This window comes from Marmota flaviventris, chromosome 10 (assembly GCF_047511675.1).
Source record: "Marmota flaviventris isolate mMarFla1 chromosome 10, mMarFla1.hap1, whole genome shotgun sequence".
Lineage (NCBI taxonomy): Eukaryota > Metazoa > Chordata > Mammalia > Rodentia > Sciuridae > Marmota > Marmota flaviventris.
This window is the reverse complement of record NC_092507.1, coordinates 329940-356670: the sequence shown is the minus strand read 5'-3', so window position 1 is coordinate 356670 and position 26731 is coordinate 329940. Positions and strand designations below refer to the sequence as shown.

The window sequence follows — 26731 nt, the reverse complement described above, 5'->3', positions numbered from 1 at the left end:
ATCAGAGGGTGTCCACATGTAAGAAAAGAAAGTCTGTGCTGGGTGTGGTGGCCATGCCTGTGATCCCAGTGACTCTGGAGGCTGAGGCAGTGGGGTTCAAGTTCCTACATTCAAGGCTAGTCTGGGCAACTTAGGAAGACCCTGTCTCCAAAATAAGTAAATAAATAAATAAAGGATTGGGGATGTAGCTCAGTGGTAGAGCACTTAGCATGCATGAGGTTCTTGGTTCAATCCCTGGTACTGCAAAAACATTAAAACAGTTATAATCCCAGCTACTTGGGAGACTGGGGCAGAAAGATTGCAAGTTCAAGGCCAACCTCGCAATTTAGTGAGACTGTCTTGAAACTAAAAGGACCGGGGATGTAGTCAGTGGTAAAGTGCCTCTGGGTTTGATTCCTCTTTATCACAAATAACATATGCACATGTATGTGTCCCTGTTGTACACATGTGTACATGGGTGTGCACCTGTGTGTGCTCTTCCCTTCCCATGCCCAGGTGGCTGCATGCACACTCTGCCCTGGGTCGTGGACACGAGGCTGCTCTCAGGAATGAATGCCCCAGGAGTTCCTGTCTCTCCGTGTGGCCCTGTCCTGTGAGTGGCCTGTTGCGGGTTTCGGATCTCGCGACGAAAAGGCTCAGGGGTCACTCCAGTTACACTGGGCTGCACAAAATAACCCCACAAGAGACACAAAGACCTTTTTCTTTGGGGTCGCTGTGACGGCTCCTCTGACCTTAAGGGTCCGCAGGAAGAGAGAGAGCGAGAGACGCGCTGACCCCTTGTATTGAGGGAAGCTATTCAAATGAGGCCAGGGGTCAGGTTTCAGGGGGCTGAGTATCTTCATGATGTCCACTGTCAGCAGGTTGACCGACACCTGGGTAGGCCACACTCAAGGGCACAGTAGGAGAAGGGGACACACACAAGGCCCTTCCATGGAAGATTCTGTCCTAAACAGGGCAAGGGGTTAGATTACAAAGGAACAGGTGAGCGTAGCTCCATCCATGGGGCTGTAGCAAGACACACCCGTGCACGAGACAGCGACCCTTGCACCCAAGAAGGGTGGGGAAAGCTCTGCCTCATTTCTGCGACTGAGCGCCTCAGCACCCAGCCGGGGAGTGTGACCCAGTCACATGTAAGGTTGGGCTCCCACAGCCTGTGATCAGTTCTCTGGAAGACAGGGTTGTCCAGGCCATCAGCAAGGACGAACGCTCGTCCCGACAGGGATGCAGGGACACACGCATGTGCACGCCAACAGGCACGCACCTGCTTACACACTTTCTTCCCGCCCCTCCCCACCCTCCCCCGCAGCCCTTATAGCCACATCCTGCCAGGAAAACCCCCAGACTCCTGTGAAGGCAGAGATGAGGACGTGCGCGGGGGCTTGGGGGCCTGCTGCCCTTCTGCTCCTTGGGCTCCTGCTTGAAGTCAGGGCTGCACTGAACTGTGTCGGAGACACCTATCCCAATGGCCAAAGGTGCTGTCAAGAGTGCCAGCCAGGTGAGTAGCCTCCAGGTGGGGAACACCCAGAGGAGAGGTGACATGGACACAGGCATGGTGTCCTGGGAGGAGCACACTGGGTGCTGCTCTGGAGGACCTGGCCTGAGTGGGGCCTGTCCTGAGAAGGAAGGCACGGGTCTGTGCAGCCCAGGAAGTGGCCTGTGAGTGCCCACAGGCCAGCCTGGGTCAGCCGCCAATGTGCTGAGCTCTGCTGCAGGTAGTGGGATGGTGAGCCGCTGTGAGGGACCCAGGGATACCGTGTGCCTCCCCTGCGACCCGGACTCCTACAATGAGGCAGTCAACTACGAGGCCTGCAAGCCCTGTACCCAGTGCAACCAGAGTAAGCCCCACCCATCAGGGCCCCAGCCAGCAGGGGGGCAGCCACAACGAGCACCACATTCCCATGAGCTGCAGAAAGCAGCCCTGCAGCCCAGACCCCCTCCTGGGGCTGAGGCTCGCCCTGCTCCGGCTGTGGCTTGCCTGGGGCCACGTGGAGTTCCCACCGTGTGGCCTTACCTAAGCCCAGGAGCCACCAGTGTCCAGCTCAGGTGCTGCGGGCTCACAGGTGCAAGGAGGGTGGGGAAGAAAGCCAGAGCGGCCACAGGGCCCTCACCAGGGTCTGGTGACAGAGGAACAGAGGGGCCAGGGAGAGGTCACCGGAGGGAAGGCTTGAGACCCTGGGGCTTCAGGGCTTGCAGAGGGGGGCCTGGGATGAGGCTGGAGCAGCCCCTCAGTCCTGGCCTCTGCTGCACTGAGAGGAGGCCAGCTCCCCCTTCCTGGGGCACTGTCTGCAGCCTCCTCCACAGCCTCCACCTGCACCCCCAGGAAGTGGGAGTGAGCTCAAGAAGAAATGCACACCCACGCAGGACACTGTCTGCCGCTGTAGGCCAGGCACTCAGCCCCTGGATGGCTTTAAGCCTGGAGTCGGTGAGCCTTGTGGTGGCCCTGGCCCGGGGTGGGAGAGTGTCTGCATGTCCAGTGCGTGTGAGGTGGTACCCTCAAGCCACAGGCCTTGGTAAGGGTGTGAATGAGCCATGTTTCACATCACACAGTCGGTCCCCAGTGTCTCCCCCTCCGGGCTGGGCCAGAAGGGTCACATCAAGAATGGGGTTCCCCATCAGCTCCCTGGTAAGGGTCAGTGGGCAGAACGCACAGGGGTCTTCCAGAGGCCTTCCACCCACCCGCTTGCCATGGGGGTGAGCACCAGCCCCACAGGCCCCAACTCCAGGAACCTCCGGGGTCAGAGCTCAAAGACCTCGGGGGTCCTTGCTGCAGACTGTGCCCCCTGCCCTGCTGGCCACTTCTCACCAGGCGACAACAAGGCCTGCAAGCCCTGGACCAAGTGAGTGGGGCTGGGGGCAGGGGCTGGGGCTCGGGGTGGGGGAGCGCTGGCCTCCCACTGAGGGCTGGGCCAGGTCAGGGAGCAGGAAGCCCTGGCTGGGGAGCTCCTGGGGCCTGTCCCCCACAGCAGGGTCCCTGCGGGTAGAGTGGAGGCATGTGGGATCATAACTCGGGGCCCCAGGGGTGTGAGGCCCCCGTCCTCCCGGGTTCTACTCCAGGAGCTGGAAGAGGCGTGCTGTGTGGGTTTGGGGTGCAGAGGCGGCAGGGAGCTGGGGAAAATGGGGACAAGGGGTTGGGGGTCATGGGGATGGAGGGTAGGTGCAGCAAGGCGTGTGGCCTGAAGGGTAGGGCGCTACCTCCAATACCTTTGGCCGAGAGTCAGAGGCTTTTGAGGTCATCCGGTGTGGAGCCCATCACCCTCTGGCCTGACTGACCGACTCCCCCTCCCCCAGCTGCACCTTGACCGGGAAGCGCACCCTAAAACCAGGCAGCATGAGCTCAGACACCCTCTGCGAGGACAGGACTTCCCCAGGCGCACTACCCTGGGAGACCCAGGGCCCCACAGCCAGGCCCACCACTGCCCTGTCCACTGCAGCCCTGCCTGGAACTTCTCTAGGGCCCTCCACGCCCCCATCAGAGGCCCGCAGGGGTAAGGGGCCTTGCCCAGAAGGGGAGCAGGGATGGAGGGTGGGGTGGGGGTCCCCCCTCACTGACATTCCTTGCAGGCCTCCCGCTGGCTGCCGTCCTGGGCCTGGGCTTGAGCCTCCTGGCTCCCCTGGCTGTCCTGCTGGCCCTGCGCCTGCACGGAAGGGCCTGGAGGTCATCCGGTGAGTGTCCACTGTGACCAGCCCAGGCCCCTCCTGGAGGAGAGAGACACCCCACCTCCAGCCACCTCCCTCTTCTCCCTAGGGGGAAGCAGCTTCCGGACCCCCATTCAAGAGGAACAGCCCGACGCACACTCCACCCTGGCCAAGATCTGAGAGCATCCTGGGGGTGGGCTTTGTGGGGCAGCGCCCCAGGCACAGGCCACCCACCTGTGCCCTCCACACCGTTCTAGGTGCTGGGCCGGCTCTGGGCTCTCCTACGTATGTTGTGCATACTACCTGCCCAACGGCACCCCAATAAACACACCAGCTACTGTGGCTGCACCCCCCTCTAGCTGGGGAGGGATCTCCGCCAAGCTCGGGGTGGGGGTCCGCTCAGAGGCTCATCTGAGTGGGCGTGGCATGCTCCAGTTTGAGGGTGGGAAGTGGGAGGCGACTGAAAGTGTCCTAGTGGAGTCCTGGGGTCTTGGGGAGGGACTGGAGATGGCAGAGTGGAGCCTGGGAGCTTGCACAGAGGCCTCTGTTCCGAGGGACCCACACCGTAGGCTGACTGGGGGAAACCCTGTCAGAGAGAAGGACCCTAGTGCCCTGGTCAACACAGGGGCCCTGCCAGCCCCAGCCCCCTTTCAGCTTCTACGGCTCTGGGGAAAACCTGGGGTTGTAGTTGTTCTCCAGCCTCTAAGCCCCACCCGATACCTGGTGGGCAGTGGCCATGGGAGTCCCTGGTGGGAGCACATTGCCTGGGGAGTCCCTGGTGGTAGCTGGCCACAGTCCCCATGTCCCTGCAGGGGCACCCAATGGGGCAGCCACTTTGTCAATCTAGAGGTTTCTGCTTGGACCAAACTCTCTCCTGAGACCTGGCTGTTCTGCTCCTGGGCTTTTACCCCCCAGAAACAAGCCCCAAAGTCCACCGACAGCAGAGTAAGCAGTCGACTGAAGACAGCTCAGACGGCCTCCCAGGCCACACCAACTCCATGCTGAGAGACAGGAGGCCGTGACCCCCCTTGGGGTTCAAGGTCCCAGAGCCGCCCTCAGCTGCTCAGGGGTCCGAGGGCAAGCTCTGGGACCACAGCCGCCTGATAGATGCTCAATGACCTAAAGACAGAAGCCACATGGGAGGGTCCTGATCCCATGGGGGAAATGGCCAGCAGGTGTGGCCGACCACATGAGCAAATCCACAAGTCGGGAGAGGGGCTAGCGTCGGGAGCTGCCACTCACTGCGGGAGCAAGCAGAGCTGAGGTGGGACAGCCCTCACTGGCCTGGCCACCTTGGCCATCTGGCCTGACTCTATGACGTGCTGTGATATCGAGTCCTTGTGGTGTTGGGGCACCCTGTCACTTGCAGTCCAAAGCACGTCTGACCCCAGTGCCTGGTTCTCCTGCTCCCAGTCCTCTGACTCCCCTTCCCAAACACCTTTTTTCTGACAACCTGAAGCTACCACCGAGGGCATCAGCCATCCTGGATGGCTCCGTCCCCTCCGCTGGGTTCTGCAACAGGCAGGACAGCATGCAGCCCTGCCCCGAGCTGGGGCAGCAGGGTAGGCGGGGGGGGGGGGGGGGGGCGGGGGGCAGAGCTGCAGACCTGGAGGGAGGGGCCGTGGGGTGGGGTCTGTGAGGCCTGGAAGGTCTGTGGTCTGCAGCTGGCGGTGGCTGCAGCCTCCTCTAGCTGGGGAGGGGTCCTCCTTCCCCCACAGCTCACACCCACTGCCCCGTCCCTCTGGGCAAGACCCTCTAGCCTCCTGATGCTCCCTTCCCACTTCAGAATCTGGGGCCCCTGCCCCTGCAGGATGCTCTGACCTGCCCCAGGGACTCTGGGTCACCTTCTCTTTCCTTCTGTGCTCTCGCTAGGCTCACTTTCCATCCCCCTTGCCCTGAGAATCCCCGGATCTCCCCAGGCCCTGCCTAGACCCCAGGCCTGGCTGCCCTGCCATATCCTCCCTTAGGGCCCAGGCCCGGGCCCAGGCGTCAGCCACTACCACCTTCTGCCCCAGAAGCTGCTCTGCCAGGAACGTCACACCCTCTGTCAGCCCCTGCTGGACAAGGTGGGGACTCATGGGGCCTTGGCCAGGGACCCTGCTGCTGTGAGCATACACCACTGACGTCTGAAGCTCACAAAATGTGGGCAAACAGAGCGAGCAGGCAGAAAGCACGTCTCTGCCACTCAATGGCAGAAAACGCCAGGAGGGCCCTGGGAGAGGGTGGGGCAGGAAGGCTGCTGACCTCACCAGCATCCCCAACCGCATCCTGATCTCCAGTCTCCACCGCTGCCACCAGGGCACTAGGTCTCTGGGAAGCAGCCTCCATTCAGAGCCTACTCCTCTGAGCTGCCCTGTGACACCAGGGCCATATCCTCCACAGGACCCCTCCAGGGGACACTGCCCTTACTGCTGAAAGCCAGCAGGTCAAGGCATGGTTGGCCCCACCCTGCAAGGAGGCTCCTCCTTTCTAGGAGCCCCTCCTCACTGCTTCCAGAAGACGAGGGGCTCATGGTGCAGACGAACAGCACTGTTGTAGAGGATGCCCCATGTTGCAGAGGCCACGTGTACTGTGTGCTCACCATGACTGGGGGGACCCTGTGCTCACATGGACCTGCCTGACCTCTTAGGTCTTTAAGAGGAGCAGGAGCAAGGTCCAGACTTCCCTGGCTCTCCCTCAACACCTTTACCTGGAATCTAGGTAGGGGCTAGTGGCTTCCTCTCTGTTCCAGGACTCAGACCCACCAGAGCTGCACAGAGATCTCTGGGCTCTTCACAGAAGGGATTCTGCTCTGGGTGGCCTGAGCCTCAGCATCCAGAGACCAGAGCGGGAGAGGCCAGCACCTGTACTCTTTCTTTCCAAGAAGGCCCGTAGCTGGGCATTTCTGGCAGGCCCCAGGGCACAGGGCAGGGCCAACTGCAGCTCTGACTGCAGGGGCTGGTTCCCCTCTGGATCTCTCTGCTGTCACTCTCTGGAGCCACTTGCTGTTTTGAGTACTAGGCGTGGAGCCGAGGGCCTCACATGCTAGGCAAGCACACTACCACTGAGCTACATCTCCAGTCCTTTTATTTATTTATTTGCTGCTGGGGATGGAACCTAGGGCCACATTCCTAGCTCTTCTTTTATTTTGAGACACTGGCTCACTAAGTTGCTGAGGCTGTCCTCCAAATTTGAGGTCCTCCTCCTCCGCCTCCCCAGTCATTGGGATTACTGGTGCTCATCACCCTGCCTGCCCTGGAGTCCCTTTCATTTTCACATCCAGGCATCCCGGAGGAAATAGAGGATGAGACTCTGGTCTCTACCTCAGAGCAAGACTTCTGTCTCTCTGAGCCTCTTTGAAGGGTTGCCTTTATCAGCAAGCCTCCTTGGACTGCTCAGGCTTCTCAGCCCCCAGGTGAGACTTGTCACTGGGAAAGTTGGTGGTGATGCCCAGGAGTGCTGGGTGGGCCTGCAGCAGGGGGCTCAGGGAGGTGACTGCCCACAGGTTGGAGATGTGACCCAAGTTATGACGTGGTCGGCAGGTCCAGGACACCTGATCAGACGTCCCTTTGAGACTTGCAGCCACCAGCTGTCAGAGGCGCAGAAGCAGGAGGGCCCAGGGTGTGGGTTATGCCTCTCTGCTCTCAAGTCTGCAGCTGTGTCAGCTCCCTGCGGTGGGAGAGGCAAAGGGGATCCCCTGGAGGTTTTAAGCCACAGGGGGGGGACCCACACAGCACAGCTGTGCACCGGTAGACACCCTGCAGCCTCAGGCGGCAGGGTGGGCTGGGTGGGAGGGGCTGCTCCTAGCTCCCCACCTAGCTTCCCAGGCTTCCCAGCAGTGGGACCCATGCTGAGGTTCTTTGGGGGTCTGGATACTTCATGGAAGGCTTCCTCCCACCCTCTCTGGGTGGCCTTTAAGAGCCCTGCCCGGACACCACCCGGCCTGCTGGAGGTGGGGAGGCCTGGCGCCAGCAAGGGAGGCGGTAACTAGGGCGGGGGCGGGGCGTGTCGGCGCAGGCCAGGCCTCCTAAAATCCCCGGAGCAGGACCGCCGAGGGGCGCGATGGGCCCGCAGGCATCCCTGTGCGGGGTCATGCTGCTCTGCGCCCTGGGTCCGGGTCTGAGTCCCGCGCGAGGGCAGCACTGCGGCCCTGGCCGCTGGCTGCAAGGGACTGGGACCGATACGCGCTGCTGTGGCTCCTGTGCCCCGGGTAAGACGCAGCACGGGAGCGGGGCATGGACGGGCGCCTCGCGGGCGCAGACCCAGCTGCTGGGCCAAGGAGGGCCTAGAGCCTCGGTCTCCGTGGGATCGCGCAGGGAGGCTGAGGCTTCTAGCCGAGTCCGGTGTCCTAAGGTCAGGGAACAGGGCCAGGGGCCTGAGGGAGCTGGAGACCCCAAGAGTGCCCGGGGTTCAGGGGAAGGAAGGCTCCCCTGTCTCCTGTCGGCTGGTGGAACCTTGGCCACTTCCTGCGCAGCTTGGGGTCCAGGCACGTCTTTCGGCCCCTCTGCTGCCGCTGCCATAGTGGGTAGGGGGTAGTGCCAGGATGAGGACTGCAGGAAAGCACCCTTCCAGGCCTGGGGGTGGGGAGGGCAGCTCTGAAAGGGTCAGTGAAAGGGTCCTCTGGGGTTTGACCCCATTTTTTCCACATCTCTAAGGCTGTGGTGGACAGTGGACAGCCTCTGAAGTGTCCCTGGGGCCTGGAGGGGGTAGTGCAGGATGGGAAGGGGGAAGGGGGCTCTCAGGAAGCCCCAGGTGACTTCCTGTCCGGTCACACCCACCATCAGCCAGCCATGTGTGCTGAGGGGCTGGCCCCCGGAGGTGGAGACTGAATTGGACAAAGCCCAGGCTCCTGGCCTGGAGCTGGCTGAGGGTGGAGGTCAGAAGAGAAGTGGGAGAAGGAGGAGACTCGGGCTGGCTGCTGAGAGGCTGGCTCACTGTCCACCCAGATGAGAAGAACTGTTCTGACTGTATATGTGTCAAGTCCGAATTCCACTGCGGGGACCCTGGATGCCAGACCTGTACACACCACCCCTGCCCTCCAGGCCAGGAAGCAGTGCCTGAAGGTGAGTCCCTGGGAGGCCACTGCTGGCTGTGTGAGGCAGACCCAGAGCTCCAGGCAGTGTGGTGGGCAGGGTGCCGTCTGCTGGGGTGTGGGTGCATCCTCTGAGCACGGGGACCAGGATCGCGGATGCCGTCTCCTGACTGTGCAGCTTTAGGGGAGCTCCTGCCCTCATATCCTGGGCCTGTGCTGCTCACACCCTCAGGGCTGGCTCTGAGGGCCCGTGGGGGTGTCCAGGAGCTGTCTGGATTCCAGCCCCTCACTCTTAACTATGACTCAGGGCCTGCTACCTGCCCTGTCCATCTGCACCAGCTCTGTCACTGGTACACGCGGGCACTGATTGTGCAGGACTCCTGTCCTGTGGGCATCAGAGACCTCTGGTGAATGGAAACCATGGGGTCAGACTCCAGGGGACCCTGTCGCCGGCCTGTGTCCTCACCTACCCCAGTGCTTCTTGCAGTCTGTCAACTGTCTGTTCCTAGGGAAGTTCAAGTTCGGCTTCAGGTGTGTGGACTGCGCTGTGGGGACCTTCTCCAGTGGCCACGAGGGCCGCTGCAGACCTTGGACAGAGTGAGTGCTGAGCGAGGCCTTGGCCATGTAGCTCCAAGGGATCCTGTCCTGTCCCTCCCAGGGTGGCCACCCCTGAGGGCCCTGTGATCCCCTAAATAGCCCAGAGCACCAAGGTTGACCGCGTCTGTGTCTGTGTCCCAGCTGCGACCAGTTTGGTTTTCTCACCATGTTCCATGGGAACAAAACTCACAATGCTGTATGCTTCCTGGGGTCTCTGCCCGCTGAGCCACATGGCCAGCTGACCATCCTCCTCGTGGCCATGGCCACCTGCATCCTCGTCCTGACCACAGCCCAGCTCAGCCTACACATTTGGCAGCTGAGGAGGAAGCACACGTGGCCTCAAGGTCAGTTGGGTCCTAGGGGAGGAGAGAGGGTGGAGGGCTCAGGCTGCCTGCTGACCACGACCCCCCTACAGAGACCCAGCCACTTCTAGAGGTGCTCCGCCCACCAGCAGAGGATGCCTGCAGCTGCCAGTTCCCTGAGGAGGAGCGGGGGGAGCGGCTGGAGAAGGACGAGCGGGGGGATCCGTGGGTGTGAGGCTGACCTTCCTCAGGAGAAGCTGCACCCCAAGCCAGACCCTCCCCAGGAGCTTGCCCAGGCTGACCCTTGGGAGCCAGGGCTCTGCTTTCCATGTGTTCTGGGCCCGGCCCTGCTCCCCTCAACGGTGGAAGTGGGTACAGGATGGTGACAGTGACAAGTTCCCTAGACTCTGCAGGAGGGTGGTGGCCATGGCTGGCCCTGTGGGAGAGATGGGCAGCCATGACTGCCTTCCTCCCGGGCCAGCCCTGCTGGGGTGGGGTCTGTGGTCCCCCCACGGGTGTGCAGTGTCCAGCAGGGGAACCTGGCTGCAGGTGGTTTTCAATAAACACTTGTTCAGTGACCTGAGTGGATGTGTAATGGGGGATGGAAAGAAGGGCAGGGAGCCCAGGGCTGGGGTTCGGGGCACTTTGTCCACCCACACCCATGGTCCCTTTCCCAGGCTTCAAAGGCACAGCCAAGTCCCGTCCCAGGAGCTCCCAGCTGGGGTGGGGGAGCACAGTTCAGGAGTCCTGGGCACAGCCAGTTGGCAGGGGCCACAGGGCTCAGGAGGCTTCCCGGAGGAGAGGCCCCACACCGGACCTGCCTTCTTGGTGCTTAGCCAGACCACCTCTCCTTGCTTTTCTGGCCGCCACTGAGCTGCCACGTGCTGGACCTGTGGTCTCTGGGCCACCACCCCTCTGAAAGCCAGTGGAGACTGGTTTCTGCACTGCCCACCACCTGACTTGCCTCACTGTGCCCCGTACCCAGGGACTCAGACTTGGTCACTTTCCGCCCCAGCACTTCTGACGTGAAGCAGCCTCCAGGTGGCTTGCCTTGGCGCTGGGCCTTCTCCTGTCCTTGGATCCCTCTCTCTAGGGCATGGCACTTGGTCCCACCCTGCAGAGCATGTTCACAGCCTCCTGGCAGCCCCAGCTGCAGCTGCTACTGGAGAGATCTGATAGGGATGTCTTGGCAAGGCTGTCCGGGGAGTGGCAGACCAGTGGGGACCAGTCTTAGCAGCACCTTGGGGCATGTGCATACCTGGCCACTGCCCTCAGCCCCCCACGCGTTCCCCATCTCCATCTGCCCTCAGCCCCCTCAGCTCCCAGTGGCAGTGGGCAGTGGGCCCAGCCCACAGCAGATAAGTGACCTGCAATCTGGGGTGTCAGGCCCCCAGCACACAGGCTCCTGGGAAAGACTGAAGCATGCCTAGACTGGTGGGAGTGGATGACAAGAGGACCCAGAATATGAAAAGCCCAGGGACAGCTGGGGACGTGCTGGATAGTGGACAGTGGTCATCTACCTCTGGCCACCCATTTATTAAGACACCGCATCAGCATTTTTACCAGCACCTTCTCTGTGCTCTGGGAGCTGCCGGGAGCCTACCCTCACCCCAGGGTGGGGGAGTGAGGCAGATCAGGCAACGTAAACTCTTGGGCCAACCAGGCCTGGCACAGCTGGAAGGGGCACTGGGGGGCTCTCTGGGCTCACTGCGCCCCTGCAGGTCCATGGACCCCACCCTTGCTCCCCTCAGGACACCTCTGGGGGTGTCCCCACAAAGCACCGAGGTCCGCCAAGGTTACACAGGGCTGACTCAGCTGGAAACCCCTGGGGGGCGGCCCCGTGGGGGCGACTGGGCCAAACGTCATCACAGCACGGGGGTGGGGGCGGAAGGCTGTCTGTGCAGAGCAGGTGGGGGATTCCGCTGCCGGCCCAGCCCCCTCCGTGCTCTCAGTAGGCGTCACTCCCTGTCCCCCCTCAGCCCCTGCCTGGCCCGGGTCCACCTGCGTGAGATCCAGGTGTGGGGGCAGAGCCCAGGGCTGCCTGGAGGCGCATGGAGACCCAGAGGGGCTGGGGTGGGAGCAGGTGAGGCTGGCTGGCGGGGGGGGGGTGGACAGGCTTGCCCCCCCACCCCCGAGGCGGCCCAGGCCAACCCCTCCCATAGGAGGCTCTCCAGCTCTTCCGGAAAACCGCAGCTCCCCTGGCCTCAGCTCTCCCCAGCCGCCCCACAGTGGGTAGGTTTTGTTCAGCCTCAGATAAGGCCCCAGAGGCCATCTCTGTTCCCAGAAGCGCTTCCGGCCACAGTTGGTGCCTGCCAGCCCAGCTCCACCCACTCACCTTTCTCAAAGAGACACCTCCCTTCACTGAGATCTGCATTCAGGCAGGGTAGGACCGCAAACTAAGGGTGAGACTCCTTCCAGTTGGGGAGAGTTAAGGTGAGGATGGGGAAAAGACTTTTTTGCTAGACAGAACTGGCCACCAGCCCTTGCCCCCAGCCCAAGTCTCAGAACAACTGGAGGGGCCTTAGAGGGCAGGCGGGGCCTGGCAGCCCCAGTGGCTGGGATGTGCCCCCACGTGATCAGATAGGCACTGTCCCATCCTCCCTACCAGAGGACGGCTCACTCTTGAGGGGCTGCCCCTCAGCCAGCTGCTCACCCCCTCCTGGGTCAGGCAGGCAGACATTCACCCATCGCCTCATTTTTCCAGAAAGCTCCAAGATTTGGGGTGCTTTCCAGAAATGGTGATTCAGGTCAAGGGCTGCTCTGGCCTCTGCCCCCCATCCCACCAGATATTTCCAAGGGGAAAGGGGCTTAGGGGTGGGTGAGCAGACAGCCCCAGTAGACCTTAGTCTGGCTGACCCCAGGTGCTCAGTAGCCCTGGCTGAGGCAGGCCCCAGTGTGTGCCCTGTGAGGGTCTGTCCTGGTCGGCCCCTGTGGGCTGCAGGGATGGGAGCCTGGGTCAGGCCTCGGGGCCACTTGACTCCCTATACTTTCTGCTGGTAGAGGACACTTCTTGAATTCCCTGCCCACCAGCAGGACCCCAGAATTTAGCCCTGGCAGAGAGAGGGAGGGAAAAGGAGTGGGCAGAGGAGAGAGGGAGAAAGAGGGAGTGTGATAGGGAGGGTCACCTCTCCAGCAGCAGGTCTGTGAGGTCCCCTGACCCTGCCGGTTCTTTCTGCCTGAATTAAAGACCTCACACCTGCCAGACACCCAGGGCTCAGGGCTCTGCAGCCCACCTCTCCCTGGGACCCCCCTTGCAGTCCTGGACTAGAGGGCACCTCAAAGCATGCATGTGGGCTGGGAGGAGCTGGGGAGGGCCCCGTGGGGCGGGATGTGGCTGTCATTCCTGTGGAACGAATAAGGAGCAGGGAATCTCAGGAAACATCCTTTATTGACATCTGGGCACTCAGGGCTGCCAGATACAGTCCTGGCCTTTGGGGAGCTCATCAGGAACAGGGCCAAGCACTGCCAGTGGGCCCTTCTCAGAACAGGTCTAGTGCAGGCTCATGTCCCCAAGGCAGCAGGGGAGCACTTCCCAAGGGCTCTGTCACCTCTGCTGACATCTTGAGGCCCCTGAACCTGAGGTCAATAGCCCAACTGTGGGAGGTGAGGAGTGCTGCAGTGTTCTGTGACAGTAGTGAGGCCACCATGGAACAGAACCCCAACTTGGGCTGGGCGCTAGAGTGGGCAAGAGGCCTATAAGGCACCAAGGCTCAGGGGTTTCAGTGACAAGAGCAGAGGGAGAGAGCAAGAGGTGACCCTAAGGTGACATGGCTGCAGTAGCCAGGAGCTTTGGCAATATGGCCTCAAAGGGTCTTTGCCCCTCCCTGGCCTTGGTGGACTCCAGAGCTGGGCCCTTCCCACAGGAACACTTGTGTGCTCTTGCCTAGCAGGTGGGACTCCAGGCTGTGGGCCACAGCAGCAGGGTGACTAGACTTGGGTCAGGGTTGGATAGAGCACCCAGGACAGGGCAGGCAGTGTGTATGGGAGCTGTGGCATGGGCTAACCACAGGTGTACCCCCAGGGTCTCCACGACCAGGGGCTCTGTGATGGGGGGGGGGGGTTCACTTTACCTCTTTGAGCCCCTGTCCCTGTCTGTTCCTGGCTGCACGGGTCCCTGTGTATGCTGGCCAGAAACAGTGGCAGACAGCGCCCTCTAGTGGTGACATGGAATTGCATCCCTGGATGGCAACAGCCCTGCCTGCAAGGGGTAGGGAGCCAGCGCCCCAAGACAGGTTCTCTGGCCCCCTCAGATGCTTCCATCACTCCAATGCAGACAGAGAGAAAGCAGCCACTCTGCATTTGGGGTGGAGCTGGCTCCTCTGTTGGACAAGGGAAGGTCAGCAGTGGGGCAGCTCAGGAGGATTTGATGCCTGGCCATGACCACTTGGAGTTGGAGTAGCACAGGCAGAAGTGTGTGCAAGCTGGGGGCCTGCAGGACCCCTGGAGAGGGGAGCCTCCTACGCGGGTAAGGTAATGCCTTGGCCACTGGGTGGAGGGCCTAGACACCTCAGGGCCCAGGGTGCTGGAGTTCTCTCCTCAAATCCCAGGCCCACGGGGAGTAGTGTGGGAGGCCTCAGGATTGCTGGGGCCTGGCCAGTGCTGACCCCACATTCTTCCGGGACCACTACCAAAAGCCCTGGGCCCTTCATCTCCAAGGTCTGGGCCTCTGTGGGGAAGGGGGGCTGTGGGGCTATGGAGAGTGCCCTTGCCTGGTGTCCAAGGCCCACATAAAAGCCGTGCTGGGCAGGGTCCGGGCGAGCCATGGGCAGCCCCAGAAGAGCAATCCAGAGGGGTTCCGAAGAGTCCATGGGGATCCAGACCTTTCCTGGAGAAACCTCACTGTGGCGGATCCCAGTGCCAGGCTGGAGTTGGGGGTCGTGAGGGCTGCAGGCCGGTCCTGGGGGATGAGCCGCACAGGGCCCTGGGCAGGAGATCAGGAGGCGGTGCGCCGCGCCAGGAGGGAGGACAGGCCGGCGTCGTGGGGGCGGGCACACCTCCTTCCCGCAGCCCCCACCTCGCCCTAAGGGCGGCGGTGGAGTCGGGGTTGGTGGGCAGCGGGAAGGACGCGGGTCGCCCTGGTGGGTCGGCTCGCGGGCCGGGGCGGCGGCCGGCCAGACCCTCTGTGGAGGCCGCGTTTGTCACGAAGTAGCCTTTATAGGTCCCCAGAGGGCGCGGCCGCGCGCGGGGGCCGCGGGGCGCGGGCGCCGAGGTCTAGGAGCCGCGGTGGCTGGCGCTCCTCCGCCGGCGGCTGCGGGGAGGGCTCCCGCGCCGGGTCCCTGCCGTCCACGCGCGGCCGCTCGGGGCCGGGGGCCGCGGTCTCCTCGCCTTGGGTGCCGGCAGGGCCCGCGCCGAGGCCGGGCGGCCGGGGACGGCGCGGGGCGGAGAGGGGCCTGTCTGCGGCGCGCGGCGCGGGGGGCGCGGAGGACGCGGCCTCGCAGACTGGCCGGGGCGGTGGCGGCCGGCGGGGGAAGGTGCGCGAGCCCCCCAGGCGCGGCCCCAGGTCCGCCTCTCCGTTGTGCAGGAGCACGAAGCGGCGCTGCGACAGCAGGGGCATCATCCTCTGACTCCGTAAGCTCTTCTGGAAGGTCTCGAGCGCCAGGTCTGGGGGAGGAGTGGGAAGAGTGGGGCTTTGGCGGGGGTGGAAAGGAGGTCCAGCCTCCCCAGAACTTGCCTGGGATTCTGGGGGCAGGGGAGGAGAGGGGGCCTCGAAGGGTGGGACCCAGCTCGGGGTGAGGTGTAGGGGGACAACCTTAGTAGGGAGGTTGGGGCATGATGCAGGGTTTGGGCCTGCTGGAGAGCTAGATTTGTGGGATCTGAACTTGGGAGAGGGTAGGATAGAACACAGTACTGGGCAGGCAGGGAGAGGGTTCCTTCCACCTGGTTGTGGGGTCGGGATGCTGAGGCTCACCCAAGGTTTCCATGACCACACCAGGGATGACCTCCTTCAGGACTTCACAGTTGGTGTGCAGGGCAGGGTTGGAGTTCATTTCCAGTAGCCACACCTGGGCAGGACACTGGTGAACATCCCAACTCACCCACCCACCTACAGACCACTAAGCCAGCAGGAGGCTGGGGCCCTGGTTCCCATGAAGCCAAGTGACTCTGGGCAGATTGCTTTTTCCCCTGTAACCTCCATCCCCTTGTTTGACCATGGGTCTGACACCTTGACAGTCTGAGGGTCTCTGTCCAGAGGTGTCCTGAGGAGGGGGTATGGATTTGCCCCAGCTGCAGTAGGAGCTGAGCCTTATGGATACACCACCCTGGGACTGGGAACAGGCAGGGTGGGTCTGACTGCAGAGGGCACCCACGGGCCTGTGGTGTGGTCAAGGTGTACAGATGGACTGTGCCTCCTTGCACCTGCCAATCAAACCTCATCCACTCAGGACAGCACCTTGAAGTTCTCATCAATCAGGAAGTCACAGCCAATGAGATCGAAGTACCCCAGTTTACACTCCAGCTTTGACTTGACTGCCAGGAAGCAGTGGGCCATGATCTGCTGCATCCGCTTCTGTGGGTCAAGCAGGGAAGGATCACAGTCTGACCTGTGAGTCCTGGTGACATCTCCCAAGCCTGAGCTGTCAATCACACTCCCACCTGTACCTGCTCCGCTACCACACCATCCTCTGAGAGTCACAGGCTTACAGCCAGAAACTCACTCAACAAACCCATGGACTTCCTCCTGTGTGGCAGGAGGGCTGAGGATTCAAGGGTGAAGGGAACAGGAAATCTCTGTCCTTGAATGGCTCACTCACAGCAGGACAAGACAACCAATGGGACATGCAAAATCTTGGCAAGAACACAGAGCTCTGGACTGGGCTGGGGCTTAGTGGCAGAGCATTTGCCTAGCATGTGTGAGGCACTGGGTTCGATTCTCAGCGCCACATAAAAAAAAAAATTATGTCCATCCTACAGCCAAAAATATTTTTTAAGAATGGGGAGCTCTCTAGTATTCAGACTCGCCTCATTAGTTTCACTTCCTGTTTCCCAGCTCAGCAGTAGCCTTGGAAAATATCTCCCATTAGTGGACATAGTGGAACAAATCTAATTGACAGAAGGAAGGCAAGTAGAAGTTCTAGAGTGTCCACTGGTGCTGGGGTGGTGGCATGCTTCTGTAGCCCCAGCCACACTTGAGCCCATGAGTTGGGGCCAAGGTATCTCTAAGTTGTGCAGGCTGGCCCCAGTCTCAAATTTTTTTTTAACTTAAATTAGCCAGTCTGAGGAAAAGAAAGAATAATGAAGAAAAATAAAGCCTTAGAGACTTGGTTGTGGTAGGTCTCTAAGGATAGAGCTCAGTTGGTAGAGTGCTCGCCTTGCATACACAAGGCCCTGGGTGCGATCCCCAGCACCACACACACACACAAAAAAGGAGATATTGGGTGTGGAACACCATCATCAAGCAGACATGTGCATAGTGGGAGTCCTGGAAGGAGGGGAGAGAAAGGAGCAGAAACAATGTTTGAAGAGTGATAAGCTGGGAACAGTGGGCCACACCTGTCATCCTAGGGACTTGGGAGACTGAGGCAGGAGGATGGCAAGTTTGAGGTCAGCCTGGGCTGTCTCAAAATAAAAAAATAGAAAAGGCTATGGTTGTAGCTCAATGGTAAAGTGCCCTGGGTTCAATCCCGAGTATGAAAAAAGAAATGTAGATCCTACCTTATTGATAATTATATAATGGGTTAGAATCTCAAATGAGTTGGCAGAAGGCATTTTTTAAAAAACTGCAGTAGGTTGTCTTTAATAGACTGTATTCAAAGACAAATTAGTTGAAATTAACCAACCCCAAACAAGGTCCAACTGAACATGAACCGAAACCTCTAAAACTGTAAGCCACAGGAAACAAAGCTCAGTGTCTGTTACAGGGACAGAAAGCTGACCCATGTGCTCTGCCTCAAAACCAGAAGAAAACTTCAGACTGATGAGCATACACACAGAATTCTCAATAAAAACTAGCAAACAAAGTAAGTCTAGTAGCACATTTAAGTGATTACATCCCACTATCAAGTGGGATTTACCCCAGGAAAGAGTATTTCAGCACAGAAAGGCTAACAGTGCAATACAACACACTGAGTGAGGGGAAATAACACCCACTCAGGAAAAGTGACTGGCATCATTTAACACCTTCCATGATAAAACCACTGAGCAAACCAGGGGAAGAAAGGAACCCAGCATGATCAGGGAGCTGTGGGAAACCCCAGCTCAGGAGCAAGACAAGAAGGCCAGTGGGGTCCTGGGACTGTTAGGCAGAAAAGAGGCAAAATTCATCCAGATTTGAAAGAAAGAATAAGACTCTCTCCGTTCTCAGGTGACATGACCCTATATTCATAATATGTATCAATCCTAAAAATCCACATACAAAATCAGAGCTCATAAATTCAGCAAAGTCGCAGTATACAAGGTCAATATGTACACACACTATCAGTTTGACAATCCAAAGAAGATATTAAGACAATGATTCCATTCACAATGTCATCCAAAATAACAACATGGCTATGATCAATATTTATGAAGGTGAAAGACTGGTACGCTGAAAACTATGAAACATCGCCAGAGCTAATGTAGAAAGACCTCCCCTGTTCATGGGTTGGAGAGCTAAATATTGTTATGATGTCAGTGCTACCCAAAGTGATCTATAGACTCAATGTAACCCCTATTCCAACTTCAATGGACTGCCTCCCAGGAATGTAAAACGAATCCTTAAATTCATATGGAATCGCAAGGGACCTCAGAAAAGCCAAAACCATCTTGAAGAAGACCAACATGGAAAGGTTCACACTCCTGATTTCAAGACTCACAGCAGAGCTGCAGTGACTGAAAGGTGTGGTGCTGGCCTAAGGACAGTCACTGCATGCATCAACGGAGCTGAGAGTCCAGAAGGGAGCCCACCCAAAGACCATTCAGTGAGGGCCGGACAGTCTGTTCAACAGAGCACAGGGAGAACTCGAAGCCACATGCCAGCAGAGGAGGCTGGATCCCTACCTCCCTCTGTGCACAAAAGCAGTTATCCAGAAAATGGGGGAAGACTGCATTACCTTTAGAGGAAAACAAAAAATTTGATGATTTTTGTTCATTGTGGTTCTGGGGATCAAACCAAGCACCCTATGTAGGTAAGTGCTCTACTGCTGAGTTGCACCCAAACCTGGAAATAGTTTTTTAGATATGACATCCAAAACACGAAGAACCAGAAGAAAAAATAGATAAAATGGGCCTCCGTCAAAATTAAAAGCTTTTGGCCAGGCATTGTGACGCACACCTGTAATCCTGCTTCTGCAAATTAATGAGACCCTGTCTCAAAATAAAAGTAATTTTAAAAGGGTCTGGGGATGCCACTCAACAGTGAAGTGCCCCTGGGTTCAATCCTCAGTACCACAATAAATATTTAAAAAGTAAAAGCTTTTAGACTTTATTCAGCCTAAGGCAACGGTACAGTGTGTGCTCGGCATGCAACTTGTGCTGAGTTCAATTCCCAGCACCAAACAAAGCAAAAACTAAAGGCTTTTACGAACAAGGACATTATCAAAAAAGTGAAGACAACAAAATGAGAGAAAATATTTTCGGATCATGGACGTGGCAAGGTTCTGGTATTCAAAACATCTAAAGAAGTGTCTCAGCTGAATAGAGAACACAGAGAGGCTCCAAAGACATTCCCTAGAGAAGGGAGCCGGTGAGCACAGAAGATGCTCAAGGTCATTGTCACTAGGGAAGTAGCAATCAGCGCCAGGTGAGACCCAGCAGGGACACAGCAGAGTGTGAAAAACAGAAAGGACAACAGCAGCTGATGGTGAGGGGATGCAGAAGCTGGAGCCTGCCAAGCTGCTGCTGGGAATGTCCAACGCTGCAGTCACTGTGGGACTGTCCCCAAAGTGAGCACGTCACCCTTGGGCACAGCTCCTTCCTCTGCCATTCAGAAGAAATGCATCTGTGTCTGGACCACACTGACTCAGGACGGCAATTACAGAGTAGAGCGGCCTGGGCTCAGTGGACAACCGAGGTCCACTCACACTAGGATGCCAGAGAGGGAACACAGCAGGTGTGCAGCAAGGTGGAGACCCTAGGAGGGAGGCCACAGGTGACCCACTGGGGGACACCTAGGAGGGAGGCCACAGGTGACCCACTGAGGGACACCTAGGAGGGAGGCCACAGGTGACCCACTGAGGGACACCTAGGAGGGAGGCCACAGGTGACCCACTGGGGGACACCTAGGAGGGAGGCCACAGGTGACTCACTGAGGGACACCTAGGAGGGAGGCCACAGGTGACCCACTGAGGGACACCTAGGAGGGAGGCCACAGGTGACCCACTGAGGGACACCTAGGAGGGAGGCCACAGGTGACCCACTGAGGGACACCTAGGAGGGAGGCCACAGGTGACCCACTGAGGGACACCTAGGAGGGAGGCCACAGGTGACCCACTGAGGGACACCCTTGGATGGACATCCAGAGGCGGGACACCCAGAACAGCAGGTGAGCGGCTGCCAGGGTGGGAGGACCACTGCCGGATTTCTCTCTGTGACAGCGTTGGAGTCAGACAGTGGGGCAACCGCAGCCTGATGTGGGAAACCACTGCCCTGTGCACTTTAAATGGTGGATTCTGAGTTGTGTGCATTTGGGGGGCAGGGGAAAATGACTGGGGTCACCTCACACTGGTGACCTCCACAGTCCACAGGGCCCTGACTAGGAGTGGTAGCCAGGCAGCAGCTGACCTCCGCTTGGGCCAGCCCAGGCTGAGCAAGGAGAGGCCGGTCCCTCTGTGGAGCTGGTGCTCACCCGCCTCCCGCCCACTCCTCTGTGGCCCTGTTGCCAGGCCCCTCCGAAGTGCGCAGTAGACAAATGACTCCCAAGAACAGACACCTCTCCCAGGTGACCCGTAAGCAGGGAAGCCCTATCCTCTCCGGCCTGTGAATCCTCTAGTTGCCCTGCGAGTCATGAACTGTCAGCTCTCTCACTGTGGTCGTGTGACTGAAGGTGTGCTGCCATCACCGGCCCTGCGGGGACCCTTGCAGGTGGGCCACATCGGGCTCTTCTGCCTGGGCTGCTGGGGGCCGCTGGGCCGTGGCTGCAGCCGTCAGCAGCTTTGAGAAGCATCACTCGGAACACACATGCAAACAGAGCTTCAGTGCTCACAGCCCAGGCCCCGTGACCAGCCCCACGCCCAGCTCAGCCCAGGTGGACACGCACAGCTCCCGACCTCAGCGACCCTCCCTTCCCGCAGCAGGAGTGGATGCAGCTGCGGACGGACCGTGAAGGTGGTGAAGACCCAGTCTCGGGGGAGGCCCTTGGTCTTCCTGAACTTGTCGTTGATGTAGCTGTTGAGGTGGTCCATGCTCCACACCGTGTCCTCCTTCAGTAGCACGTACAAGGGGCTTTTCTTCTGCATGAACTGGGGGGAAGATAAGGGCCTGGAGGCCGCCTCCACTGAGGAGGCCCTGACCCTGCTGCCCCAGGCCCTCGGGCACCTGCCTATGGAGACCCTCCTGCAAACACCTTTGTCCACCAAGACTCCCTCAGCCAGCAGGTCCCTGGGTTCTCAAAGGGGCCGCCTGCCCTGCAGTCCTCCCCTGAGGCCCTTCTCTAGCCCACCAGGCGGAGCCAGGCTGGGGGCTGAGGACAGCAGACCTGCTGTTGTGAGAGGCAGGTGGGAGCCTTCCTCTCGTCCCACCCCAGGCCTCAGGGAAGACCTTCACCTGCGAGGGCTCCTTACCTGGTTGGTCAAGTGGCCACTGAGGTCTCTGGAATGGGGGTCGTAGAGGCTGAGGGTGAGGCGGGCATAGCCGTGGCCAAAGAACACCATGTAGGGCACGGCACAGGCGATGAGCAGGTAGGAGCGCACGTCAAACTTCTTCCCGTCCAGCAGCAGCGGGTTCTGGATGTACCTGGGCACCCCATGCGGCCACTGGGGCTGAGTTGCCCTGCCAGCCTGGCCGGCGTCCCCACTCCCCCTGCCTCTCCCAACACTCCCCTGTCATGGGAGTGGCCTCTGGCTGGGCACATGTCCAGGGGCAGGGGACTTGGGTCGGGGGGTTGGGAAGAAGGAAGGGCATGGCCTGCAGACCTTGGCCACAGCCTCCTTTAGGAGCCTGGAGTCAGGATGGACCGGGCCCCTGCGGGAGGGCTGCCTGCAGGGGAAGGAGGCTGCTGAGAGCCAGGAAGAGTGCGTGGCTTGGGGCAGAAGGGAGCGGACATTCCAAGCAGGGGAACTCAGGTCTTCAAGACCAGAGGCAGGGAGCAGCGCCCAGGAGGGCTGACTGGACAGCAGGGACGACAGACAGCAGCTGTGGCCAGAGCTGAGTCCCGGCTTGGCAGAGGCTGAGGTCCATGGGACCTTCTTGAGGCCAGCCCCCAACCCTGCCCCTGGGGTGCTGAGGGGCTGGACCTGCCTGGAGGCAGAGAAGCCACAGCTGGCTGGGGAGCAGAGGAGCTGTCGCCAGAGGGGCAACTGGCCAAGTCCTCCCCACCTACCCGGTCCTGGAGCCTGTATCTGGGGACTGCTCTGTAGCCCTGCTGACCCCCACAGCCCTCACAGGTACCCTCTAATCTGAATCAGCCCCACCCAGGCCCCGCCTGGAGCCCACGCCCACACCTCTGCACCACCCGCGCCTGAGGTGCCCGAAAGGGCGTCTTGCGGTAGATGGAGTCGTCCTCCGTGCTCTGGGCCTTGGCCTGCAGGGCGTTGACCTCCTCCTGGCTCCTGATCAGAAAGATGCCCTTGCCCTGGTTGGAGGCCGTGGGCTTGCAGATCCATATCTGGGTTTCTGCAGGGAGCACCCCCTGAGCCTCTGGCCCCACCCCACCCCCATCCTGGGCCTGCCATGGCCCTGACCACACTGCAGCTGCTCTAGTCACCTCCCTGGGACCTGGCCATGACGCTCCCCGCTTCTCACCTTCAGCCTGACCAGACAGGGGCCCCACCCTGCTCTGTGTGGTGAGAGGCAGCTGAGGCCCCTGCCTCCACTGGACCCCGCCCCTACAGCCCTCCAGCGCCTTGACCCTCCCCGCTCCCCAGCCGTCCCCCCCAGACTCCTCCATGCCCCCAGGACGTGCACTGCCCCTACAGGCTGCTGTCCCCCTGAATCTGGCCGTCTGCAGCCTCTCACCATCAAACAGGGTGACGAAGGTCTGTCTCTCATCCTTGACGTCCAGACGGTAGGTCTCTGGGAAAAAATCTTCCATTTTCAGAGCCCTGGGAGAGCAGGGAGGTGGAGAGAGCGTGGCAGGGCTGTCCCCTGCCCTGGGGCTTGGCGGTACTCTGGGGGCCGGACCTAGGCCCCAGATGACCCAGTGCGTCCCTGCAGGGCCTTTGCACTCTGCCTGGCCAGGGCATGCCTCTGGCCACCACACCACTGGCCTCTCTGCAGCAGAGGCTGGAGGCCCTGCCCACCCAGCCCTGCCACCTGCCCCAATCCCTTCTGGTGGCACCCTGCTGTGAGCCCAGGATCAGAACTGGGTGCACTTACCTTTGTAGTCCGAGGCATCCCGGACTGATCCACGTGGGCTCCTCGAGGGTCACTGTCGTGTCCTTTCCACATCTGCAGAGAGGGACACAGGCCCTGGCCTGAGTGACCACCTCCACAGTGGAGAATGGATGGGGGCCTGGAGAGATGGAGGCCGGCTGGCTATGGAGGTGGACGGGGGCAGGCAGGTGGTCTGCTGGACAGGTGGATGCTGTGAGCACAGGTGGACGCCATAGAAGAGTGGGAAATGGACACTGGACATATGTTAAGATGAGCCGTGGGTGAGCAGATGGTGGATGGACGCCTCTGGCTGTCTGCTTGACAGGCAGGTGACGAGGGGCGGACGGTGGGGCATGTGAGGTGAATGTTGCACTGGGAAGTGGATGGAGGACCCGGGCTGCTGGGTGGAGGGCCGGGCTGTGCGGTGGGGTTGAAGGCAGGAGGTGGAGGGACATGGCCGGAGAGGGGAATGGGCAGGGAGGATGAGTGGCAGGGGTGGGTGGTGAGCAGTCATGCCCGAGGGACCTGCGTAGCTGTGTGGGAGGACAAAGATTCCTGGGGGTGGCAGGGCGGGGTGGAGGCAGTGGTGGCCAGAGCATGGTGGATGGGGGGAGGATGCTCAAGTCCGGGGGGCGGTGTCTCAGAGGGGGGTCAGCCCTGAGGGGCCGCGGGTGGGGAGAGCAGTGGGCGCCTGGTCTGGGGGACCGGGTCTTTCAGGGACAGGTGGATGACCGAGGAGGGGTACACTGAGGGCGGGGTGACGCCCAGCAGGCGGGGGGCTCACTTGGCCTGGCCGCCCGGTGGCACCTTGTTGGCCTTGCTCAGTGCGCGTGCGTGCTCCCGCAGGGCCGTGAGCAGCCCGATCTTGGTCGTGAGCAGCTTGTTGTTGGGGAGCTGGAAGAGCAGCTGCTGGCCTGGCAGGACAAAGAGGGGTGGCATGTGGGCAGCGCCGCAGGACCCAGAGGCCCGGCCCCCCGCTGGGGTGCCCCCCACCTTCCCGGAAGCTGCAGTAGCTGTCCCGGCACTTGATCTCACACCACTTGAGCTTGCAGTCCTCGCGCCGGCCGTCCTGCGTGCGCTGCCAGCCTCTGCTCCTGCAGTAGGCACTGACTCTGTGGGTGGAGGCAGCAGTGACCCCGGGGCCAAGGGTCCCTGGAGGACGGCGCGGGGACTGCCGGCATCAGTGTGGGGCAGACAGGGCCACCGGCCCCACTCACATGGACGCCCCGTTGGTGCCTCCGATGTAGAAGAAGGGGCCCTGCCCGGTGCTGGGCGACTGCTTGTCCCCCTCCGGTGGGGGCCCCTCTGGGGAGGGCACTGGGGGCCGGGTAGCATCTGTGTTGTCCAGGAGGTCTGCAGGCAAGCAGCTGGTCAGAGGCCAGGTTCCTGGAACACAGGGCTCTCCCTGCCCGCTCAGGGTCACCTGTCGCTCACCTGCATCTTGGTCCTGCTGGCTCAGCTGAGGCGGGAGACCCTCCTTGCCACTGCTCCCCATCTGTCTCTCATGGGCCCAGCCTGGGGATTGGTGGGTCAGTGCTGTGGAGGAGGTCCCCACTCTGCCTTTCCAACCCCAGCCCATTTCAGGGGCTCCTGGGAGTTCACTCCAGCCTCTCTGGGCCCCACCTCAGCCCAGCAGAGACCTGACCAGGAGCCTGGGGGCCAGTAGGCGCCAGAGGGATGAGTTACCACCCTCTAGGGCCAGGCGTGGGGTGGGGCAGGGCCAGCAGGGAGCCTTATTCCTACCCTCCTTACCAACCGGGCAGGAGCTCTGTGCAGGGAGGGGCTGGGGTTTGAGGCTGCCGCCTTGAGCAGACATGGTGCCGGGAGGTACCCAGAGGGCAGGGGTCACAATGTCCATGATGACATCATGGGTGACCCAAGAAGCCATGGTCAGTTGGGGGAGATGGGAGCTGCCGGGGCAGGGTGAGGGGGCAGTGCCCACTGTGTCTGCCTGCCGGGGTGGCACGTGGGCAGGCAGAGCGCTCAGGCGGTGGAGAGCAGTGCTCCCTCTCTGCCTGTGAGCCCCGATCCCTGCATTTTGTCCCCTCCCCTGAGATCTGCCCCCTGAGGGTGGGGTGCTGTCCCAGGAAGGAGCTGCGAGGGGGGTGAGCCAGCCGCAGGCAGGGCTCCGCACTCACTCGGCGCCCGGGCCCAGCACCACCGGATCCTGGGCCGCTTGGGTCTCTTGGAGCAGATGTGGGTCCGAGCAGGCTGACCCCGGCGGTGGATGAAGCGGGTGCGGCTGTGGGGCGCGGGCATGGGGACACGGGGGTGAGTGCCCCGTGGGGAAGATGCGGCCCCCGCCCCCCGTCAGGGCCTTTGGGCAGCCCGAGGCCTCAGCCCTTGGATGGGGCAGGCGGCCAGGCCCACTCTGCCCGGGGAAGGGCGCCTCCCTGAGTCCCGCACTGTGGCGTCTGCTTGTGGCTGGCTCCCATCTCCATGGTGGCTGAGGGGCCTGGTGGCCAGTGCGGGGGAGGCCATCTCTGTCTCTGCTGGGCGAGTCCTCTGCTGCAGGGACTGTCCGGGCCTCTCAGCACACAGCCCCGATGCTGGCTGTAAAGACAGTGGCCGTCAGGCCTGCCGGGGTGGGAGTGTCCGTCTGGAGGAACAGAGGTCCAGAGGGGGCCTCCCAGCTCATACTGCTGCCCTTCATGGCCCCTCTGCACGCAGGCCACTGCCCTGCCTGCCCCAGATCCCTGGATGCTACCCCATTTGCACATGTGGCCAATTTGGGAACATGTCAGGGAAGTTCTAGTCATTTCCTTGACAGTTCTCTGCCTCACCATTGAGAAAACAAAACAAACCCAGTTTGGGAGGCAAGGGCTTTCTGAAGCTTAACAGAATGCCAGCCATAGGCTGCAGCAGGTGGGCAGGACAGAGGGACAGCACAGGACCCACGACTGGGGCACGAGTCTAGGCTCCCAGGTGGGGCAGGTCAGCGAGACTCTCAGCTGAGCAGGCTGTGTGTCTGCCCACACAAAGTGCCCGTGAGGAGGAAAGAAGTAAAACCCCAGTCAGAGGGAAGCCCAGGGAGCCGGGGAGGGCAGCAGCCCAGGCTGGTCTATGAGGCGGAAGCTGGGAGCACCCTGAGACCCCACACAGAACGGGAAGACTCCTTGGGAGAGGCTGGGGATGCCAGCCTGCAGAGAATCGGGCCAGGAGACCCCGACCCTTCCCATTTGGTTCCCAGAACCCAAGTAGATCCGAGGAACCCTGCTGGGGGTACGGGACCCCAAGAGGCTGAGGGTGGCTTCCCAGGTGTGAGCAGAGGAAAGGGGATGGTGTGCAGCCCTCAGCAGCCAGTTCACCCCGGGAGCAGGCCTGGGGTGGGGGAGAAACTGCCCCCACCAGAAGGAGCCGTGTGCTTCCAGAACAGGAAGGACCCCGTGAGAGTGAAGCCTTCAGTGCCGTGGTCAGAACTCAGAGGGGAGGAATCCCGTGGGCAGGAGAACCCAGGACCGGGCCTGAAGGACAGACCCCATAACAGACCTCCAGGGACCGGCCTCGGAGCCAGGGGATGTTGAGAGAGAAGACGGGGGAGTGGAGATGGCTGGACCTTCAGGGAGCAGCTGCAGGGCCACCAGAGCCCTCCAGCCCGCTGGGAGGAACTCCCCATCTGGCCAGTGAACCCCAGGAGCGAGGGGCCCAGGAGAAGTCGACCCACTGCTGCCCGACCGCCCTGTGCCTGTTCTTTGCCTGAGAGACGGCTGGACTCAGAGACACCCAGGAGCACTTTGGG

At 60.8% G+C, this 26731-nt stretch overlaps 3 protein-coding genes across 9 annotated transcripts; 2 read left to right on the top strand and 1 right to left on the bottom strand.

Moving 5' to 3' along the window:
• Window positions 1-486: 486 nt before the first annotated feature.
• Tnfrsf4 (TNF receptor superfamily member 4) lies at window positions 487-3978 on the top strand. Of its 7 annotated transcripts, XM_027947711.3 has the most exons (8): window positions 487-592; window positions 1307-1495; window positions 1713-1835; window positions 2321-2422; window positions 2771-2837; window positions 3289-3485; window positions 3562-3663; window positions 3756-3978. In XM_027947711.3, the coding sequence occupies exons 1-8, from the start codon at window positions 553-555 to the stop codon at window positions 3959-3961; spliced, it is 1026 nt and encodes a 341-aa protein (XP_027803512.2). In that variant the 5' UTR covers window positions 487-552; the 3' UTR covers window positions 3962-3978. The 7 variants fall into 7 exon arrangements, with proteins under 7 accessions (XP_027803512.2, XP_027803511.2, XP_027803513.2 ...); XM_027947710.3 differs by lacking the exon at window positions 487-592 and having other exon boundaries at window positions 1104-1495; XM_027947712.3 differs by lacking the exon at window positions 487-592 and having other exon boundaries at window positions 1143-1495; window positions 3746-3978.
• Window positions 3979-7631: 3653 nt separating this feature from the next.
• On the top strand, window positions 7632-10124 carry Tnfrsf18 (TNF receptor superfamily member 18). The gene is made up of 5 exons (XM_027947701.2): window positions 7632-7825; window positions 8562-8678; window positions 9157-9244; window positions 9386-9588; window positions 9660-10124. Exons 1-5 carry the CDS (start codon window positions 7678-7680, stop codon window positions 9779-9781), a joined length of 678 nt encoding a protein of 225 aa, XP_027803502.1. The 5' UTR covers window positions 7632-7677; the 3' UTR covers window positions 9782-10124.
• Window positions 10125-14698: 4574 nt separating this feature from the next.
• Window positions 14699-25251, bottom strand: Ttll10 (tubulin tyrosine ligase like 10). Its single transcript, XM_071618534.1, has 13 exons — window positions 25131-25251; window positions 24427-24507; window positions 24210-24345; window positions 23986-24104; window positions 23777-23906; window positions 22996-23067; window positions 22636-22721; window positions 22122-22293; window positions 21243-21414; window positions 20781-20921; window positions 15938-16054; window positions 15455-15548; window positions 14699-15147 (listed from the first exon to the last, which is right to left on the bottom strand). Exons 1-13 carry the CDS (start codon window positions 25249-25251, stop codon window positions 14699-14701), a joined length of 1890 nt encoding a protein of 629 aa, XP_071474635.1.
• Window positions 25252-26731: the final 1480 nt, after the last annotated feature.

What these genes read in the sequence shown, in the direction of transcription:
- Tnfrsf18 (XM_027947701.2), top strand. Translation starts at nt 7,678, where the DNA reads ATGGGCCCGCAGGCATCCCTGTGCGGGGTCATGCTGCTCTGCGCCCTG. An exon ending in CTGTGGCTCCTGTGCCCCGG is followed by an intron (nt 7,826 to 8,561) that starts GTAAGACGCAGC and finishes CTGTCCACCCAG; the next exon opens with ATGAGAAGAACTGTTCTGAC. An exon ending in CGCTGCAGACCTTGGACAGA is followed by an intron (nt 9,245 to 9,385) that starts GTGAGTGCTGAG and finishes TCTGTGTCCCAG; the next exon opens with CTGCGACCAGTTTGGTTTTC.
- Ttll10 (XM_071618534.1), bottom strand. Translation starts at nt 25,251, where the DNA reads ATGCCCGCGCCCCACAGCCGCACCCGCTTCATCCACCGCCGGGGTCAG. An exon ending in CCACCGGGCGGCCAGGCCAA is followed by an intron (nt 23,068 to 23,776) that starts GTGAGCCCCCCG and finishes CCCTCTCTGCAG; the next exon opens with ATGTGGAAAGGACACGACAG. An exon ending in CAGGCGCGGGTGGTGCAGAG is followed by an intron (nt 21,415 to 22,121) that starts GTGTGGGCGTGG and finishes TGGGGTGCCCAG; the next exon opens with GTACATCCAGAACCCGCTGC.
- Tnfrsf4 (XM_027947710.3), top strand. Translation starts at nt 1,222, where the DNA reads ATGCAGGGACACACGCATGTGCACGCCAACAGGCACGCACCTGCTTAC. An exon ending in TGGCTTTAAGCCTGGAGTCG is followed by an intron (nt 2,423 to 2,770) that starts GTGAGCCTTGTG and finishes TCCTTGCTGCAG; the next exon opens with ACTGTGCCCCCTGCCCTGCT. An exon ending in CCCATCAGAGGCCCGCAGGG is followed by an intron (nt 3,486 to 3,561) that starts GTAAGGGGCCTT and finishes CATTCCTTGCAG; the next exon opens with GCCTCCCGCTGGCTGCCGTC.